Genomic DNA, 17,810 nt, shown 5'->3' on the forward strand with positions numbered 1-17,810 from the left:
AATGGTTTGGTGTCTGGACGCAGCTCTAACTGAACCTCCTGTCTCCCACGGGGAAACAGCAGTGTCACATTAGAAGCCCTGCTTAGAAGAAACTGTTTTCTTCCTCCTGTGGTTGGCAGGCAGCATCTAGACATATTAAGCATCCATCGTCAGGTCTGCTCTTGGTTGAGGGAGGGAAGGCCTGAGGGGACCTCTCCACTTGCCCACCCTCCACAGGCGTGGGCTTACTGCCTCTGTTACCCAGCAGCCACCCTCCTGGGTCTCGGAGGCCCCCTCCCCCAGAGCTGACTATGATCCTCAGTCCCAGTTTTCCTCCTCATCCTGGAAAATGGACATTGACTATCTCCCCCAGGCTCATACTGTTGCCCACTCTAGTGACCAGACAAGCAGCTGTGGGGAGGCCGCAGAGGTCTACAGCCACCTGAGCATTTACCCCAGCTTCCATGGGGCTGCACCTCTATATAACCCTTCCAAAGCCCTCTGGATCCTTCCCTTCATTCTCTCAGGCTCAGGCATGGCCAGTGCCCGGTGGCCAGGGCACAGCCACACATTTGGCATGTCTTCAGTGTCCTGTGAGGGCAGTGCGGGCAGGCTCCTCAGGGCCGAGGCTGACACAGGGCCCAGAGGTGGGTGGGGTGACTGAGTCTGGCTCCTTCTGCCCCTAGATACAGCAGCAGCAACAGCAGCTACAGCGGATGGCACAGCTGCAGCTGCAGCAGCAGCAACAGCAGCAGCAGCAAGCTTTGCAGGCTCAGCCGCCACTCCAGCAACCACCAATGCAGCAGCCCCAGCCTCCCCCCTCCCAGGCTCTGCCCCAGCAGCTACAGCCCATGCACCACCCGCAGCACCACCAGCCACCACCGCAGCCCCAACAGCCACCAGTTGCTCAGAACCAGCCATCTCAGCTCCCGCCGCAGTCACAGACCCAGCCTCTGGTGTCACAGGCTCCGGCCCTCCCTGGACAGATGCTGTATGCCCAGCCTCAGCTGAAACTCGTGAGTATCTGTGGCTTATGGAGGGGCTACAGCCCTTCTCTGGGTGTACATATGGCCAGCAGCTGTTTCCAGGGGTTCGAGGCTAGAGCAGGGTGTGTCCTCTTCAAGCACTGGGATGTCAGTGGCCCTTCCCCATGCTGGCCTCAGCATCAAGCTTGGCAAGGGAGTGTGTGTGTCCCAAGAGCTGCCGTACTCTGCACAGAGGCGCCCTTGCTGCTGGGCAGCAGTGTTCTCCTGAGCAGCCTGCCTGATTTCGGCAGCAGCCATGGCATTTTAAGACTGGGTGGTCAGGTGGACAGCAGTATGCATGTTCTCGCTGTGAAGGTGGGTGTGCAGCCTCATTGAGTGTCCACAGTGGTCTGCCAACTGCTTGGAATCAGGTTCTGTCATTACCATGGTTTTGAAGAAGAGTATTAATGGAAAATAGTATTATTGTCAGTTTTTTAAGATTTTATATATGTATTTATTTTTTAAAGATTTTTATTTATTCATGAGAGACAGAGAGAGAGAAAGAGAGAGGCAGAAACATAGGCAGAAGGAGAAGCAGGCTCCATGCAGGGAGCCCAGTGTGGGACTCGATCCCAGGACTCCAGGATCATGCCCTTGGCCGAAGGCAGGCGCTCAACTGCTGAGCCATCCAGGTGTCCCAAAGATTTGATTTACTTATTTGATACAGAGTGAGAACACAAAGTAGGGGGAGCTGCAGGCAGAAGGTGAGGGAGAAGCAGGCTCTCCACTGAGCAGGGACCTGGAATTGGGGTTCCATCCCAGGAACCCGGGATCATGACGTCAGCTAAAGGCAAATGCTTAACTGACTGAGCCAGGTGCCCCTCATGGTTAACACATTATTTTGTCTTTTTTTTTTTTTTAAGATTTTATTTATTTATTCATGAGAGAGAGAGAGAGGCAGAGACACAGGCAGAGGGAGAAGCAGGCTCCATGCAGGGAGCCCAACGTGGGACTCGATCCCGGGTCTCCAGGATCAGCGCTGAGCTGAAGGCGGCGCTAAACTGCTGAGCCACCCGGGCTGCCCCATTATTTTCAGTCTTATGCATCTCTGTACAAAGCAAATCAAGTCAGTGATATACTGAGGACACAATATTGTCATCAAGTCAGGGAGAACTGTATCAGGGGGCTCTTTTAATAGTTTTTTTGTTTTGTTTTGTTTTGCTTGCTTATTTCCTTGGTTTTTATGGGCTTTTCTTGTTTTGGTTCGTTGAGTGTGGAGAGGGGATGGGCCATGCTTGAACTGAGTAGTAGGCAAATGGGAGGCCCACATGGCCCGGCTGGAAGCCTGGGGAGGGTCGTGAGCAGCAAGGCATGATCCCACCTGTCACCTGGGGACCACCAGCCCTGGTCTCATTCGAAGAGTGGGGGCTCTCGTAGACCCTCAGAATGCTTGGCCCAGAAGTCCAGTAGGCTGGGCTGTGCACTCGGCCTTGGGAGCCACCTCTTAGCTCACAGCCCTAGAGGATAGTGGTGGCTGTCTGGCGACACCTCAGTGGGAGGGCTATGCCACTTATCATAGCCAGGGGACGTGGGCTCAACCCAGAGGTAGGCTGGTGTGGGGCATTTCTAATGAGCTGTAGGATAAGGTGAGGCCAGCAAGGTGTCACCATAGCCAGTGAAGTCATGATGATCCCATCCCTTCTTATGAAGAGCTTCAAGCCTTAGAGCTCCCACAGAGGTGGCGGGTGTCTGCCCTGGGCAGCTCCAGTAGTGCTCTCCCTTCCTCCCTCAGGTCCGGGCTCCGATGGTGGTGCAGCAGCAGCAGGTGCAGCCCCAGGTGCAGCCGGTGCAGCCCCAGGTGCAGCCGCAGGCGGCAGTCCCAACAGCACAGGCCTCCCAGATCGTGGGCTCCGGAGTGCAGGTAAGGGCTTCCGGAGTCACTGGCTGCCTATCCACCTGTGCACAGAGCCGGACTGTAGACACCACATACACTGGGGTCCTGCTTGGGTCACGGGTAGTCTGGGAACCAGTCCTTGGTGTCCTCAATGGGGCAATCTCACCTTGGTCACATCTGAGTCTCCCCACCTCTCTTCAGACCCCCTTCATCTTCCCTTTCCCTCTTTCTCTGAGAACACGTGTTGGGAGAGGATAGCACTGTGGTCTCAGGCTCGCCTAGACTCAGAGTGCAGGGCTGGCAGTCGGTGTACAGCGGGGTTCTGGAAATGGAAGAGCACCGGAACGATGACGCCTGGCTCCAGCGGACTGCACGGGCTCATTCTGCGACACCTCGTTCACCTGGCTGCCAGGGCTTGCTCTCTCTGCTGAGAAGTGTGGTGGAGGCCCATCATGCCCACCTTCTGTATATTGGATGTTGATGGGACAGAGCAGGCCTTGCCCAGCCTTTCTTAGTAGAAGCCAGATTCTCATTGGCATTTGGGGTTTGGGATCGGGCCTCGTGATTCTCCCACAGACACCCCTCACCCTATCGTACCGGTGCCGAGGAGAGGAGACATCTAGTCTGGGGCCTTGGTTCTTTCTGTCTTCACCTGGCATTGGGGACACTGACTTGTAAGAGAGTGTTGACTTTAGACAGAACACAGGTGCTAGGTGAAGTGCCACCTACCCAGGTGCCGCCTGAGCTGGGCTGCCACCACCACCTTGCTGCGTTCCCGCCCCACTCCTTACCTGTGAGTCAGCCGAGCACCCTGTTGGGTATGCAGCACATGTCGAGCACTCCTGGGATGCTGTATATTCTATTAGTGCCTGATGATATGTCACTAGAAAGGCTCAAAATCGGCCCTGTCTAGCCCTAGCCATGTCACTCCAGTCCATGGGAAGCTGCCTGAGAAGTGTGCCAGCAGAGGGACCTGAGGTATTGGCAGGGGTGAAGCCCTAAAGCAGATGTGCTCTGTACACCTAGTACCCTGCACTGAACCCATGGGTGGGGCTGTTTTTCCTGGCTGTTACCATGCTCTCTGCTTCTGCTGGAGGACCGAGCCCAGCCAAGTATGGGAGCTTAACTGTGGGCTCAGTCACCTCTAGAGTAACCTTGATATGTAACCTTCTTCCTCCCTCAGTGGAACTTGGAGGGCTGCTAAAGGAGAACTAAGGTGGACCCGGGACTCTTCTTTCTACATGGGGACCCTGGGAAACTTGGGGGACTCTGATAGCTGGGGAGGATGAAGGGGGGTCATCACTTGAGTGTCTGTGAGTGGGTTTGCTTTTAGGAGGCATGCGCCTTTTTCAGAAGTGATGTCCACCTCTCTCTCATGTATCACAGATCAGCCTTGGGGAGTGGGTGAGAGGCTCTGTCCTGTGTTGCGTGGCCATGTGGTGGGATCTCCAGGTATTGGCAGTGGAAGGAGCTTGCTTGCTTTTTTTTTTTTTTTTTTTTTTTATTCATAAGAGACACACAGAGGGAAAGGCAGAGACACAGGCAGAGAGAGAAGCAGGCTCCATGCAGGGAGCCCGATGTGGGGCTTGATCCCCGGTCTCCAGGATCAGGCCGTGGGCCAAAGCTCAACCACTGGGCCACCCAGGTGTCCCATGTAGGAAGCTTTCTTAAAGCCCAGCCATGCACAGTACACATTTGTGCTGTGCCTCTCAGCCCAGATGCCACACCTCAAGGGCCTCTGCTGCTGATCTGCTGATTTGTCTCTGGGCTCAGGCCTGTGCCTTGCTGCATTGTTGTAGTAGCGGTAGGGTCCCTGGGGTATGACAGGCCTTCCTAGGAGTGTCTCTGGATTCACAGCCTTCCTTTGCAGCCTGGGTTGGCACAGTGGACAAGACAAGGCTACAGATATTCTAACCCAAATACTTTATTTACATATTATTGTTTTTTTAAGTAGGCTCCACGCCCAGTGTGAGGCTTGAACTCCCGGCCCTGAGATCAAGAGTCACATGCTCTACCAGCTGAGCCAGCCAGGCGCCGTGACCCCAAAACTTTTTAATTTAAGATTTTATTTATTTAGAGAGAGTGTGTGCACACGCGAGCAGGGAGAGGGGCAGCGGGAAAAGGAGAAAGTGAATCCCAAGCAGGCATCATGTCCAGTGCAGAGCCCAACACAAGGCTCCATCTCATGACTCCAAATTCATGACCTGAGCCGAAACCAGGAGTCAGATGCCTAACCGACTGAGCTACCCAGGTGCCCCCTTGACCCAAAAACTTTAAAAAATATCTGGTAACTATAGAAGATAGGAAGCTGAGAGACATATAAATAAGGAAAACTGTTCTAGCACAGGACAGTTTGGCTTTTTTTTTTTTGCTTTTTTTTTTTCCTGTTCTCTTACATAGTTGAGGTCACAGGGTATATACATAGAATTTTATGTTGGCTGCTTTCCTATTCACATTACAACAGAAGTAAACCATTCTGTAATTTTTTTTTTTTAAGTAGGCTCCATGCCCAACATGGGGTTTGAACTCACAACCCTGAGATCAAGAGTCACATGCTCTACCAACTGAGCCAGCCAGGTGCCCCTCTCTTATGATTGAAATCTGCTTATGATTAAAATGCCTCAGTCAGTGCTGTTGTACAGTTGTGTGCACATACACACACGAGTGCTTTCTGCTGTCCTTAAGGATGGTTTTGCCCTTGGACCCTGAAATTGTTTCTAGTTTTTTACTGTTACTGATAAAGTACATCCTGATGCATGGCCAGGTTCTGGTGGTTCTGTGAAAGACGTGCTGGGGGAAGAGGGTCTGAGCACGCAGCCCTCCATGCCTCATCTCTCAAGGGTGCCCTCCCAGATAAAGCAGGAAAGAGGTGCCCCATCAAGCTTACCAGTGCTATAACCCTGATGGGTCACTAGGGCTCTGAGCCTGGGGTGAAGTTTAGTATTTTGGGTGTTCCAAGAAAATTGGTGAGCCCTGAGCTCATATACCTGAGCTCTGTTTCATCTGACGTTACTTGTGTAAATGAAAGGTGATATCATCGTCCCCCATAGTGGGATTTACTAGAATATGACAGGAGAGCTGTACTAACTTCCTTTTCTCTCCTAAACTTTATCTGTGACTATAGATAAACCCAGAATAGAAGATCTCTCCATTTCCAAAAATGCCTGGACTTTTGTCTCTTAATCCTCTATTCTGTTATTATATGAAAACTCTACAATTATCAAGTTACAAAGAATTGTCCTCAAAGGCACACTTCCCTGATGTGTGTTCATGTGACCCAGCTGCTGTACAGTGACTTTGCACTGAGCTTGTTGAACTTCTCGAACCTCTGTCTCCTCTTCCCAGGCCGTGTTGCCCAGTGACCTGTGTGGGAACAGGCATTTAGCCCGTGGGATGGAGTTTGAATTCCTTTCTGGGTAGGTGTGTGTTGGGAGGTAGTGAATATAGATGTTTGTGAAAAAGGGAGGGGTTGCTGGTTGTTGGCTGCATGGCTCATCTGATCCAGTAAACATACTGATGTGTTTTCTATTAGGATATGTGGGTTAAAAGAAAATGAACTTTCCCTCTCGGGAGTTCTCAGTTACAAGAAAAACAGTCAGTAGCAGATTAGATTTAAGCTTTTCATTCCTTATTACTTTTGTTTCTTCTGGAAGAAAGTTTTCCACTTCTCTCATACCACCTGACTGATTTCTCAAGGCCTTTCCTCCTCTGGAAGGAGCACTGTTGAGCTGCCGGTGGGCTCCTCTCAATGCATGCTGGTTGTAAATGGACACTGTTCACTGCTGCACCAGCTGACCACAGGCTGAGAGCCAATCCCAAGGACACTTGCTTTTGGCCCCACTCTCATTCGGGCAGTGCGCCTCCCAGGGGAGGACAGGCATGTTACCCCGAGTACCCTGTGATCACACATACCCCATCAGTGCCCCCATGTTGTGTCTGACAGGCTGGTGGACTCTATGGGACTGTGCCCGAGTTTTGGCAGACCCTGGGAGAGTGGCTTCCTGGCCTCCTACCCTGGCAGATTCTTTGTTACATGGCTGTAGGAGCATCCAAGCCCAGCAGGTTGGCATCTGCCACTGCTTGTGTCACCCCCAGTGCCTGCTGCATGTGACCAGTGGGTGTGAATGTGAACACGCATGTGATACCAGAGGCCTCTTGGAAGAGCAGGCCTTTCTTCTGCTCCAGAGCCCTGTCCCTGGCATACCTGCCATAGGGACTGAATGGCCGTCTGTGCCGCCCTGGTCTCAGGGACTAACTCATAAGCCTCCTATGTCAGAGGTTTTGGTTTTTCACTGATCAGTTCTTCCTCCTGAACCTCGTTGTAGTTTAGCTTGGTTTCATCTTAACACTGTGAGTGCACGCAGACACTGCTCTCTAGGGACCAGGCACGGGCTCCATTCCCTGACTCAGCCCAGGGCAAGGGCGGCCAGCCCTCAGGAGAGCACCAGGTTCCTGTCAGCACAAGCCAGGCCCAGTCCTACAGTGGTGCTCAGCCTGGTTCACTGCCTTTAGGCTTCTAGGAGTACATGTGGATGAGGAGAGCAGTTCCAGGGCATGCTGGAGTTCTGAAGTCTGCAGTCATCTTGTATGCTTAGGACAGACCTGACCCCATCCTTCTAGAGATGTACCTGGGAGGTACAGAGTGCCAGGCTTCCCTTGCCCACCTTGCCACAACTGTAGTTACAGAAGGAAACCAGTTCCCTGGAAGCTGAGCAGAGGCCTGAGGAGAGGCGGATGGTTTGAGTTCGGGCCCTCAGAGGCATTTTAATCAGACATGTGCTCCTAAGAAGGAAAGGTGCCACGAGGGGTCTTTTGTGCACACTTCTTCTGTTTTAACGACAGTTGACTTCTCACAACGACTTTGGTGGAGTACTGTCTTTCACAGTCTATCCCTAGAGCCTGGTCTCCCAGAACCACCACCCATGGCCCCTGAGGTCTAGCCCTGAGGGCTCTGTGGGCCCAAACAACAGATCAGGTTTGTTGAAGGAGTGCCGCCAACAAGGCAGCATTCATGGAGGCTCCTGTGGACCCCTGATGCCGACCTGGGCCTTGATGCTGTGGGCTGGGACATTTAGGCCAGGCTGCTCTGAGCCCCAAATACCCCTCACCCATGGGCACTCCTTGTCTCAGAGGCTGCACACGCCTCTCCACCAGCCCACACACTGTTTCTTTTTTAGGATCACTTTGTTTTCCCTCTGTTCTCAAGATGATCACCACAGCCTTGGCCCAACGTGGGATACAAGTAGGAGCCCAGTTCCCACTCCCCACCCCTCAGCTGCCATCCAGTCAAGCCTTCAGTGCAGGTATATGCGGCAGTGCCCAGGGGCCCCAGAGAACTCAGGGTCCATGAGCGCCTTTGTGAGGCACATTGTAATCGCCGGTGACTTCCTTCACCATGATTCTCAGAGTGACCAACTTCACGTGAGCCAAACTCAGCATGTGTTTCTTGGGGGTATATGAGTAAATACCTGGGTTTATTTTCATTTCAGTACTTTGGATAGTTCTAGTATTTTCATTTGTGGAGAAGATGGGAGCTAACTTTCTTCTGAAAAAGTTTGATGTTTTAGAGGTGCCTGGCTGGTTCAGCTGGTAGACGGACATGTGACTCTTGATCTCAGGGTCATAGTTCAAGCCCTGCGCTGGGGGGTAGAGTTTACTTAAAAAAATTTAAAAGTTTAGTGTTTTAGATAGTTATGGTGGTGTCTTTTTTGTACTTAAATGAAACAGTAGCTAAAGAGTTTTGCTATCTTGAGCTGTGCTGTTGATACTGTATAGCCATCAGCCATTTGTAGGTATTTACATTTAAATTAGTTAAAGTTACATAAAACTAAAAATTCAGTTCCTTAAGTTGAAATTCAATTACATATCAAGTGCCCAGGGGAACCTGGCACCATGGCACCATGAGGAAGCCAGTGGCTACGATACTGGACAGCACAGATTATAGACCAAGTCAGTCTGTTATGGTGGAAAGTTCTCTAGTACCGTGCTGTTCTAGAATTTATTGTGTCGAGTGTAGGATTTCCTATACACACTTTTTCCTGGGTGTGTAAAAACCTCATGTACATCACACTTTTTCAGAGAGATGAATTCCTGGCTCTCTGTTACTGTATGACATCTGGAATTCTTCCCTGGTGTGGTCTTTTGCTTAACAGATTGTCGTGATGTGCATTCCATGGGCCAGGCCCTTTTCTAGGACTCTGAGAGTAAAAGAGTAAGAAGGTTCCCTCGTCTGATGGGCTTGGGCTTTCCATTTTAGTGGGTTTGCTGGGAAAACCTCAGATTTTCCAAAACTGTAAAATGCCATCTCTCTTGTAAGGCAGGTGCGTCTGTAACCCTGGCACACAATCCTGCCCTCCCCCGATGGGCCGTGCGCAGGGGCTGCCAGCCCAGGCCCTGCACCACACCACCATACACCACCGAAACAGTGGCAGGGGACTTCCTGAAGCCAAGGCATTGCTATTTGGCGGTATGGTCTATTGTCACCCTTTCTGCCTTCTGACCCCTAAGAGTTGCCCCAAATGTGCCAGTAGCAGTTCCTTACTGAATGGAGTGTGAGTTCTTTGGCATTGGCCTCCCTTTTGGTAGTCATTGCACAGTGGGAGGCAGAAGTGGCTGGAATCTGCTGGTAAAAAGCCCATTTGACAGTCGCTCGCTAGAGAACAAGTTTGTGTGGCAGGAAAGTGGGCCCATAACCAAGGTGGTACGGAGGGCTCAGTGGAGCAGGCCCAGCTCCGCATTACCTAAGGCTGCACAGAGTCCTCTGCAACTCCTGGCTTGGGGCTCCATCCCTTGGTGCATCAAGGCGCCCCCAGCCCCGTTACCCACACACCTGTCACTAGCGAGTGTCCCCATCCTGGTCCCTTTGATTCTCAGCTCCGATAGCCTTGAGCAGCTTGTTTTTCTTTCCTGCAGCCTCTGGCTTGGTATCCATTGGGTCAACAGGTTGGGTGTTGGGTGTGAGGGAATGACCATGGCATCAACATGCAAGGCTGATTTTTTATAAGAACAGAAGTCCCTAACATTTTGAGTATGTGCTACATGGTAGGCCTTGAATTACTTCTGTCTGTGGACTTGTTTGTTCTCACTGCAACAGGTCACAGGTCATGCATTTAGGAGAACTCCCCATAGTCACCCCTCAGCAGTGCTAAGTATCGACTGTTGGACCCCCAGCAGTGCTTGAGGCCAGAGGAGCCACCAACCCCTGTAAAATGGGCCAAGACACTCAGTGAAACCCTCGGCTCAGGCTCTGCAGCTTCCCTGTTCCCACCCTGGCCTCTCAGCAGGGTCCTGGCTCCTTCTTCTTCTTCTTCTTTTTTTTTTTTTTTTTTAAGATTTTTACTTATTTATTCATAGAGACACAGAGAGGCGGAGACACAGGCTGAGGGAGAAGCAGGCTCCATGCAGGGAGCCCAGTGTGGGACTCGATCCCAGATCCCTGGGATCAGGCCCTGGGCTGAAGGTGGCGCTAAACCACTGAGCCACCCGGGCTGCCCAGGGTCCTGGCTTCTGAGCACAAACCTGCCCCCCGACACCACCCTCCACCTTAGGCATTTGGCCAGCCACAGACCTGGTTCCAGACTTGGTGGGCAGCTGCTCTTATGTCTGTGTCTTTCTAATCTTGCCCCTCCGAAGCAAAGCTAGCTTATTCCGGAAATGTATCATTACAACATAGCCAGTGCTGCCCCTGCCATCCAGCAGGTGCCCCAGCGGAACTCTCGGCAGCTGGCAGCTCCAGGCCCTGGCATGAGGTGCTCAGTGCCCACAGTGCCTGTCCTCTTTGTTCCTTCCTTGGGGTAACAAACCTGGTTCAGAAAAACAGGCAGTATAGAAGGTCTGCTCTGTCAGCCCCTCATGAGGCAGGGCTCTCATCTCAGCCACTTCTGTGCCCCCAGCGTGGCCACAACTCTGCAGGGTGTAAAGAGGTTTTCCCATGGCTGCATCTTCATATTGGGGGTGGGGAGCATTTCATGACCCCAACACCCACGACAGAGCAGGATTCTGTGCTGGACACAGTGCCCCTCGCAGGAGTCCAGGGGTGACATGGGGTCCCTGGCAGTGTAAGCAGGTGGCGTCACAGTGGGGTCCATATTCCTCTGCTCTGAAGAGTGACTCCTGGGGACACGTCACGTACAGGGGCCAGGGGTATGGGACAGTTCCAGGGAGGTCTGGTGGGCGTGGGTGGTCCCAAGGAGGCTAGAGGGTATGGTGCCACCAGCCCTCCCGGAGGTTTCTCCGTAGCACTTAGCTCCCCAAACGAGGCTTGCTGCCCCACTGCCCAGCAACCTGGCCCTGCCAGCCACCTGTGGTCCAGCTATGTCCCCTCTGCTTGAACCTTGCCTTCCTCTCCTCCTCCCTTCAGGCCGTTTATTGTGTAGGGTCTCTTCCCAGACACTTGTCCTTGCTCGCTAGGAAAGTAGTTGGTCCTGAGACGCTTGGACTCCTCCGCTAGTCATGTGACCTCGAGCAAGTCCCTTTCCTTGTAACTCCCACTTCCTACGTGTGATATGCAGGTGACAGCAGGCAGGCACTCAGAGCTCCCTCCCCTGGGAGGCGCAGCATTAGCTGGCATGCGCTAGGCACGGTGACAAACATGCCTATGCCTCTGGCAGAACATGCCCAGGGAGGGAAAATGTAGAGCTAGGGCTGCGTTCTCCCCTCTGGAGGGCTTGGTATTACGCTGAAAGGGGCACAGTCCTCTTGTTCCCCTCTGCCCTAGAAGCTAGGTAGACAGGATGTAAACCTGAAGACTAGGGCAGGGGAGGGTGTTCTCTCTTGTTAGCCGCCTTGGTAAACCATTTCTTTCTTGACAGAGGCCTTTGGCTTGCCGCTCCTCGTCTTCTATGTGTCTGTGGCTTCTCGGGATTTGGGAGGCCTGGGAGCGTGGGCTGTCTTAGGAGGGGATCCTGAAGGCCTGGGAAGGGGAATATGTTCGCTGCCAACTGAGTCAGGCGTTTTTCCATAGGAGTTGTCAGGTGTAAAGAGATCTGGACTGGCTGTGGAAGGCTAGGGGTTTGCTGTGGCGGCCTGGAGAGTGGCTCCGGGGAGCTCGTGGCTGGACACAAGAGGCAGGCTTGGGGGAGGAAGCAGAAGCGCTGAACTTGGCCCCCCAGCCTGGGCAGGCTGTTCCGGTTTGTGTCTTGTGGACTCTGTCTCATGCCCAGGAAGCCATGCGTGCTTGGTGGCTCCATGGAACCTAGAAGCAGAGCGTGTGGGGAAAGATTCCTGAGGTCGGAGTGCTGAGGGTGTTATTATTTATTTATTTATTTATTTATTTATTTATTTATTTATTTATTTATTTAATTTTTGAGGGTGTCTTTTAAAATACAGCTTCATGGGCAGCCCGGGTGGCTCAGCGGCTTAGCGCCACCTTCAGCCCAGGGCGTGATCCTGGAGACCTGGGATCTAGTCCTACGTTGGGCTCCCTGCATGGAGCCTGCTTCTCCCTCTGCCTCTCTCTCTCTCTCTCTCTCTCTCTCTCTCTCTCTCTCTCATTTTCTCTCTCTCTCTCTCATTTTCTCTCTCTCTCATGAATAAGTAAATAAAATCTTAAAAAAATAAAATACAGCTTCGGATATGGAGGTGGGAAGTGAACTGCGTGGTGGCCCTCCCATTGCGGTGGCTTTGCACTGGCCTTGAGCTGGCCATGATGCCCTCAGGCACCTCATTTCCCTTCAGAGAAGCCTCATCTCTCTTCAGACTACAGACAAGAGCCAAACACCTTCTAGAAGGGACACCTTGCTGGAGCAGTAGCTAAAGCTGAGGCTCTTCCCTGGGGCAGGTGGGGGCAGGTGGGGCCCGCGCCATCCAGGGGGAGGCCAGGTGAGGAGGTTTACACTCAGGAAGAGGGCACAGCAAGAGGCAGCTTCAGGGAGCACAGGGCAGTGTGTGGCAGCAGGTCAGGGTGAGGGAAAGGGGAGGTGACGGTGGGGGCTTCATAGGAAACCACACCCAGGAAAGTTCCTGGCCTAGCAGGCCAGGCCCAGGGTGTGGGGCCCAGGGCCTGTACTTCTCCCTCGGCACTGTCTGCCGCTCGGCATGGGCTCTTCCAAGATGGCCTGTTCACCTTCCTAGTCCTGGGAGTTCATCGCTACTTGAGTGGATTCCAGAGCCTCTTTTTTAGAGCAGGGGTCATGCTGCCTGCCCTGGGCCTCCTGGTAGCCCAGCACTGTGAAACTCAAGTCCCACCTAGGAGAAGCCTGCTACACTTGGTTTGACTCAGCAGCTAGGCTGCCCCAGGGCCCATCTCTGCCCTCGCTAGCAGCATGAATCACCTGGGACCATTTGCTTCACTTGGTAGAACAACTAGGCCCACGAGTTAGGGGCTTGAGCTCGCGTGTTCCTGCCCATCCACTCCCTAGCTGGGTGCCTGGTCACAGGTGGTGGGACAGCTCATCCTGTTTGCCCATGGGCTGGTGGGCCAGCGGCTTGTGTCTGGTGCCACTCTGACCCAGCTGTGTTAAAAGTGTGATAACGTAGCCTCCATACCCTCTGCCATGCCAGCATCCCGTGCAGCTTTGTCCTGCACACTTGGTGGGAGTGGAACGGTGCTTCTCGTTGGGAGTTTGGTCCAGTGGCACTGGGAGAAAGGCCAGGGCCCTCTCCCCAGCCAGCAGAATGGGCAAGGAGGGTGGGCATCTTGTTTTTCTGGTAGGATCTGTGTTCTTACAAATTTTCTTTTTTGTTCCCTGATTCGAGGACCAAGAGACTAGCAACCCCCAGAGTGAGCCTAACCCAGTCCCCCAAGCAGCATGGCAGAGGAGTGTATGGGAGGGAGCTATGAAACCATGGCACCAGTGTCTGGAGTGCCCTGAGAGAAGCACCAGAGTGGGTCTGTAGAACCGGACGGTCCCAGAGTTGGGTGTGGGGGGTGTGGGCTGAGCCCCAGGATGCAGGCTCTAAGGGGACATGCAGCATATGGGAGCTTGGCTAGGGTGTGGGAGAAGCCACCGCTGCTGACCCTTGGAAGCTCTGAAGCGGGCAGGGCCTGTGGGTTGGTCCTGGCTGGGCCCTTGTTCTGCCCTCACCACGTCCTGGGCGAGGCAGCTGTCTGTGGGGCTCACTCTGCCAGTCCAGACCAGGGGTCCTCAGGCCACACATGCTGGCAAGGCCTGACACAGGGCCACTTTGCTCCCATTAAACATGAGACACAGCCTCCCACTCTGGCCTGAAGGCTGAGGGGGCTCGTGGAAGCACGGAGGAAGGTGGTCCCATCTGTCACAGGCTGGGAAGGCCAGGTGGCACCATCCAAGGCCATAGGTCTTCTGTGGCTCCCACACCCGACAGCCAGAAACACGGGGATGTCCTGTCCCAGCCCAGAATCGGTGGACTTCATGGTCTCCCTGCCAAGGAACAAGGGCTACCCAGCCTGGCCTTCCTGCCAGTACCTCAGTCGTTGTGGACTCATGCGTGTGGATCCTCAGGGTGGGGGACTATGCGCACATTTGTATTCATGGGGCAGGGTGTGCGGGTGAGGCTGAGAGGGTGACAGGGCTTCCGTGTGCAGACGAGGTCTGTGAGCCTGGGCTGGGGGTGGGAGCAAGGCTGCAGCAGGAGGGAAAGTAACGGATAAGCACGCTGAGCCCCCTCCACTTCCAGGTCAGCCAGAACAGCCTCACCATGCTGTCCTCGCCATCACCGGGCCAGCAGGTCCAGACCCCACAGTCGATGCCCCCTCCCCCACAGCCGTCCCCGCAGCCTGGCCAGCCCAGCTCGCAGCCCAACTCCAACGTCAGGTAGGCCCAGCCAGGGGCGGGGGGGGGGGGCGGGGGGCCTCCCCACTTGGCTCCCAGGGCGAGCCTCACCTCGTGCTCCAGCTCACAGGTGCACTGGCTTTTGCTTTGCTGCAGCTCCGGCCCTGCCCCTTCCCCTAGTAGCTTCCTGCCGAGTCCCTCCCCACAGCCCTCCCAGAGTCCAGTGACGGCGCGCACCCCACAGAACTTCAACGTCCCCTCCCCGGGACCTTTAAACACCCCCGGTAAGTCGGGCCTGGGGTGGGTGTGACCTGAGGACCAGAACCCCTCATGTAACCCACACACAGCCCTGCAGGTTGAGGTGCTGAGGCTTGTCCCTCAGCCTCTAGAGGCCTCGCCTTGTAACGGGATGGTTGAGCTCTAGATCCCCCACCTAGAGAGTTTGCAGAGAGCCTGGCCTTTGCTCACCACGTTGTATCCTGCAGTGAACCCCAGCTCCGTCATGAGCCCAGCTGGCTCCAGCCAGGCCGAGGAGCAGCAGTACCTGGACAAGCTGAAGCAGCTGTCCAAGTACATCGAGCCCCTCCGCCGGATGATCAACAAGATCGATAAGAACGAAGGTGCGGCTGGACTGAGGCCTGGGTGCAGCGGGGTGGGGGGAACACCCTAGGTGCGTGTCTTAGTGGCCCCTCTCTGTCCCAGACAGAAAAAAGGACCTGAGTAAGATGAAGAGCCTTCTGGATATCCTGACGGACCCTTCTAAACGGTGAGCTTTGCCCCCCAGGCTCCTGGGGGAAGGACGGTGCTGGGCCCGTGGCTGGCTGCTTGGTTGGCCCAGCCTCGGACAGGCATTTGGTGGTGACATGGAGTTTAGAAAAGGGGCCCTGGGGCTCCACTTAGATGTGTCTGCTGGGGCTCCAAGCCCCTGGCCCCCTACCTTTGCCCTGCCCCTGACTTACCAGTGGCCTTGGGCAAGTGACTCCATCTCAGTTACTCTCTCTGCACAAAGGGGCTCACCTGAGTTGGCTGGGAAAATGAAACAAGAGGATGTTGAGAAGCACTTGTAAGGCAGTGGAGCACCAGCTTCTCAACATGGCACACACCCCACTGCGCCTGCCTGCCGGTCGCAGGGCTGCTGTGAGCACCAGAGTTTGGTCAGCGCTACAGAACTGCATGTGGACTGGCCTTTGGGTTACATCCGTATCCCTGCCTCAGCTTAGGCTCTGCTCCCATCTAGAGGATCTTGCTTTCATTTACTGGGCAAAATGCTGGAAACTGCAGAACTAGGCCTCTCGGATCTGGATTGCCCTCCAGACCCTCTTGGATTGATCCTTCATTGGGATTATAGTGCTGGGGGGCAGGGGCCTGACCTCTGTCCCTCTCCGCTGATCCATCGCATTTATGCCCTAATCTGCCAGCCAGGACTGGGCAGGCCTGGGGACTGAACCATCTTGCCTTATGCTACAGATCTAGGAATAGCTAGTCAGTGGCTAGGGCTCCTGTGGAGGGTTCTGGTGGCCAAGGCTGGCTCCGTCCCCACCAGGTGAAACCGGGCAGGCAGTGCTTGGGACCAGCACTCGAGAGCCACCAGTGCCCCATCCTCGAACAAGAGGGTCAGCCACATCCCCTGTCCCCCCAGGTGCCCCCTGAAAACACTGCAGAAGTGTGAGATTGCCCTGGAGAAGCTCAAGAATGACATGGCCGTGGTGAGTGAGGTGCCATGACCTGGTGGTGGTCACAGAGCCACAGGCATCTCTGGGGGGAACAGGGCTCACCCCACAGCAACTCAGAACCACACACTGGGAGAAGCCTTCACAGCCAGGGGGCACACCACCCAGCCTGAGAACCTTGCCCAGGAGGCTTCTTCTAGGTCAGGTCTGCTGTGGGGGAGGAGAGTACGTGTGGGAACATGGGAGAAGTCACCCTCCCGCTGTAATCTGTGGGTGTTTCCTCCATCCCCCAGGTTCACATCTCTACCATCACATTTCTATCCACCCCTGCCCAGCAGAAGGCCGAGCCTTGGGGGGAGGGGACCTCTGGGGAAGGTCAAGGCCGTAGAAGGCAGGAGAATGCATCCAGGGTCAGCTGTATTTGTCTCCAGGGGGCAGAGGTTATGGGGAAGCCATGAAGTCTGGCTGTGAGGATGAGGACCTCGGGGTCTGGAAAGCCTCCTCGAGAGTGGGCTGCTGACCCCGCTGTCCTGTTGCAGCCCACGCCACCGCCGCCTCCGGTGCCACCGACCAAACAACAGTACCTGTGCCAGCCACTCCTTGATGCCGTCCTGGCCAATATCCGCTCACCCGTCTTTAACCATTCCCTGTACCGCACGTTCGTGCCGGCCATGACCGCCATCCACGGCCCACCCATCACGTACGTACAGCCCGGGGCTCGGCCTCGTTCTGGGTGGTGGGCGGCAGGCCATGGGCCACAGGCCACAGCCTAGCAGCGTGTGACCACAGCTGCCTCCTCCAGAGCCCCAGTGGTGTGCACCCGGAAGCGTAGGTTTGAAGACGATGAGCGGCAGAGCATCCCCAACGTGCTCCAGGGGGAGGTGGCCAGATTAGACCCGAAGTTCTTGGTGAATTTGGACCCTTCTCACTGCAGTAACAACGGCACTGTCCACCTGATATGCAAGTTGGGTGCGTACCAGGGGGGCGGGGCCGGTGCTGCGGGAGAGTGAATCCGGAACTCCAGCCCCCAGGCTCTGCCGCTGCCCCCAGCCCCAGAGCAGACCCAGCCCAGGCCCACGTGCTCCATCGGGATGTGCACTGGGCCTGCCCAGATAGGCACACTCCCACCCTACCCGGGGGCCCACCATCCCCGCATCCTCCTGGATCCTCACACATACCTGGCCTGGGACGTGCCCTGAGCGCTGAGCCCTGAGCCCATGCACTCCCCTCTCACTGGCCTGCCAGGGAAGCCCCCTCACTCCCACGCGGATAAGGCTCACTTGCCTGAGGCCCTAGGGAGATGTGGAAGCCTGGGAGTCAGAGTGGTCTCCAGACTTCACAGCAAGCCTCAGCAGGACCTCCTGGGATGTAAGAGTCCTGATTGGAGTAGGGCTGTGAGGCAGGGCGGCTTGGGGTCTGGGGCCTGGGGCCAGGTCACAGACGCAGTCACGTGTGTTGCAGATGACAAGGACCTCCCAAGTGTGCCACCGCTGGAGCTCAGTGTGCCTGCCGACTACCCTGCCCAGAGCCCGCTGTGGATCGACCGGCAGTGGCAGTACGGTGGGTGAGCCCAGAAAAGAGCCGTGGCGAGGCTTTATGGCTGCTGTCTAAG

The 17,810-nt window shown here is 55.0% G+C and overlaps 1 protein-coding gene and 1 non-coding gene across 4 annotated transcripts in view; one reads left to right on the forward strand and one right to left on the reverse strand.

Annotated features, from left to right (window-relative positions):
* MED15 (mediator complex subunit 15) overlaps positions 1-17,810 on the forward strand; it is a 70,154-nt gene that overhangs the window by 50,718 nt on the left and 1,626 nt on the right. The window contains exons 7-19 of one of the 3 annotated variants that reach the window (XM_055322526.1): positions 666-995; positions 2,737-2,865; positions 8,045-8,123; positions 8,818-8,821; positions 13,227-13,250; positions 14,418-14,570; positions 14,685-14,812; positions 15,014-15,148; positions 15,231-15,294; positions 16,168-16,234; positions 16,738-16,898; positions 17,001-17,167; positions 17,660-17,758. In XM_055322526.1, the coding sequence (XP_055178501.1) occupies positions 666-995; positions 2,737-2,865; positions 8,045-8,123; positions 8,818-8,821; positions 13,227-13,250; positions 14,418-14,570; positions 14,685-14,812; positions 15,014-15,148; positions 15,231-15,294; positions 16,168-16,234; positions 16,738-16,898; positions 17,001-17,167; positions 17,660-17,758 (1,540 nt within the window). Of the gene's footprint in view, positions 1-665; positions 996-2,736; positions 2,866-8,044; positions 8,124-8,817; positions 8,822-13,226; positions 13,251-14,417; positions 14,571-14,684; positions 14,813-15,013; positions 15,149-15,230; positions 15,295-16,167; positions 16,235-16,737; positions 16,899-17,000; positions 17,567-17,659; positions 17,759-17,810 lie in introns of those variants that run through there. The other 2 variants (XR_008664078.1, XM_055322524.1) reach the window with 2 other exon arrangements.
* Positions 5,345-5,417, reverse strand: TRNAK-CUU (transfer RNA lysine (anticodon CUU)). The gene has a single exon. It is a non-coding gene; the product is annotated as a tRNA-Lys (tRNA).

This window comes from Nyctereutes procyonoides, unplaced genomic scaffold, assembly GCF_905146905.1.
Source record: "Nyctereutes procyonoides isolate TBG_1078 unplaced genomic scaffold, NYPRO_anot_genome, whole genome shotgun sequence".
Classification (NCBI taxonomy): domain Eukaryota; kingdom Metazoa; phylum Chordata; class Mammalia; order Carnivora; family Canidae; genus Nyctereutes; species Nyctereutes procyonoides.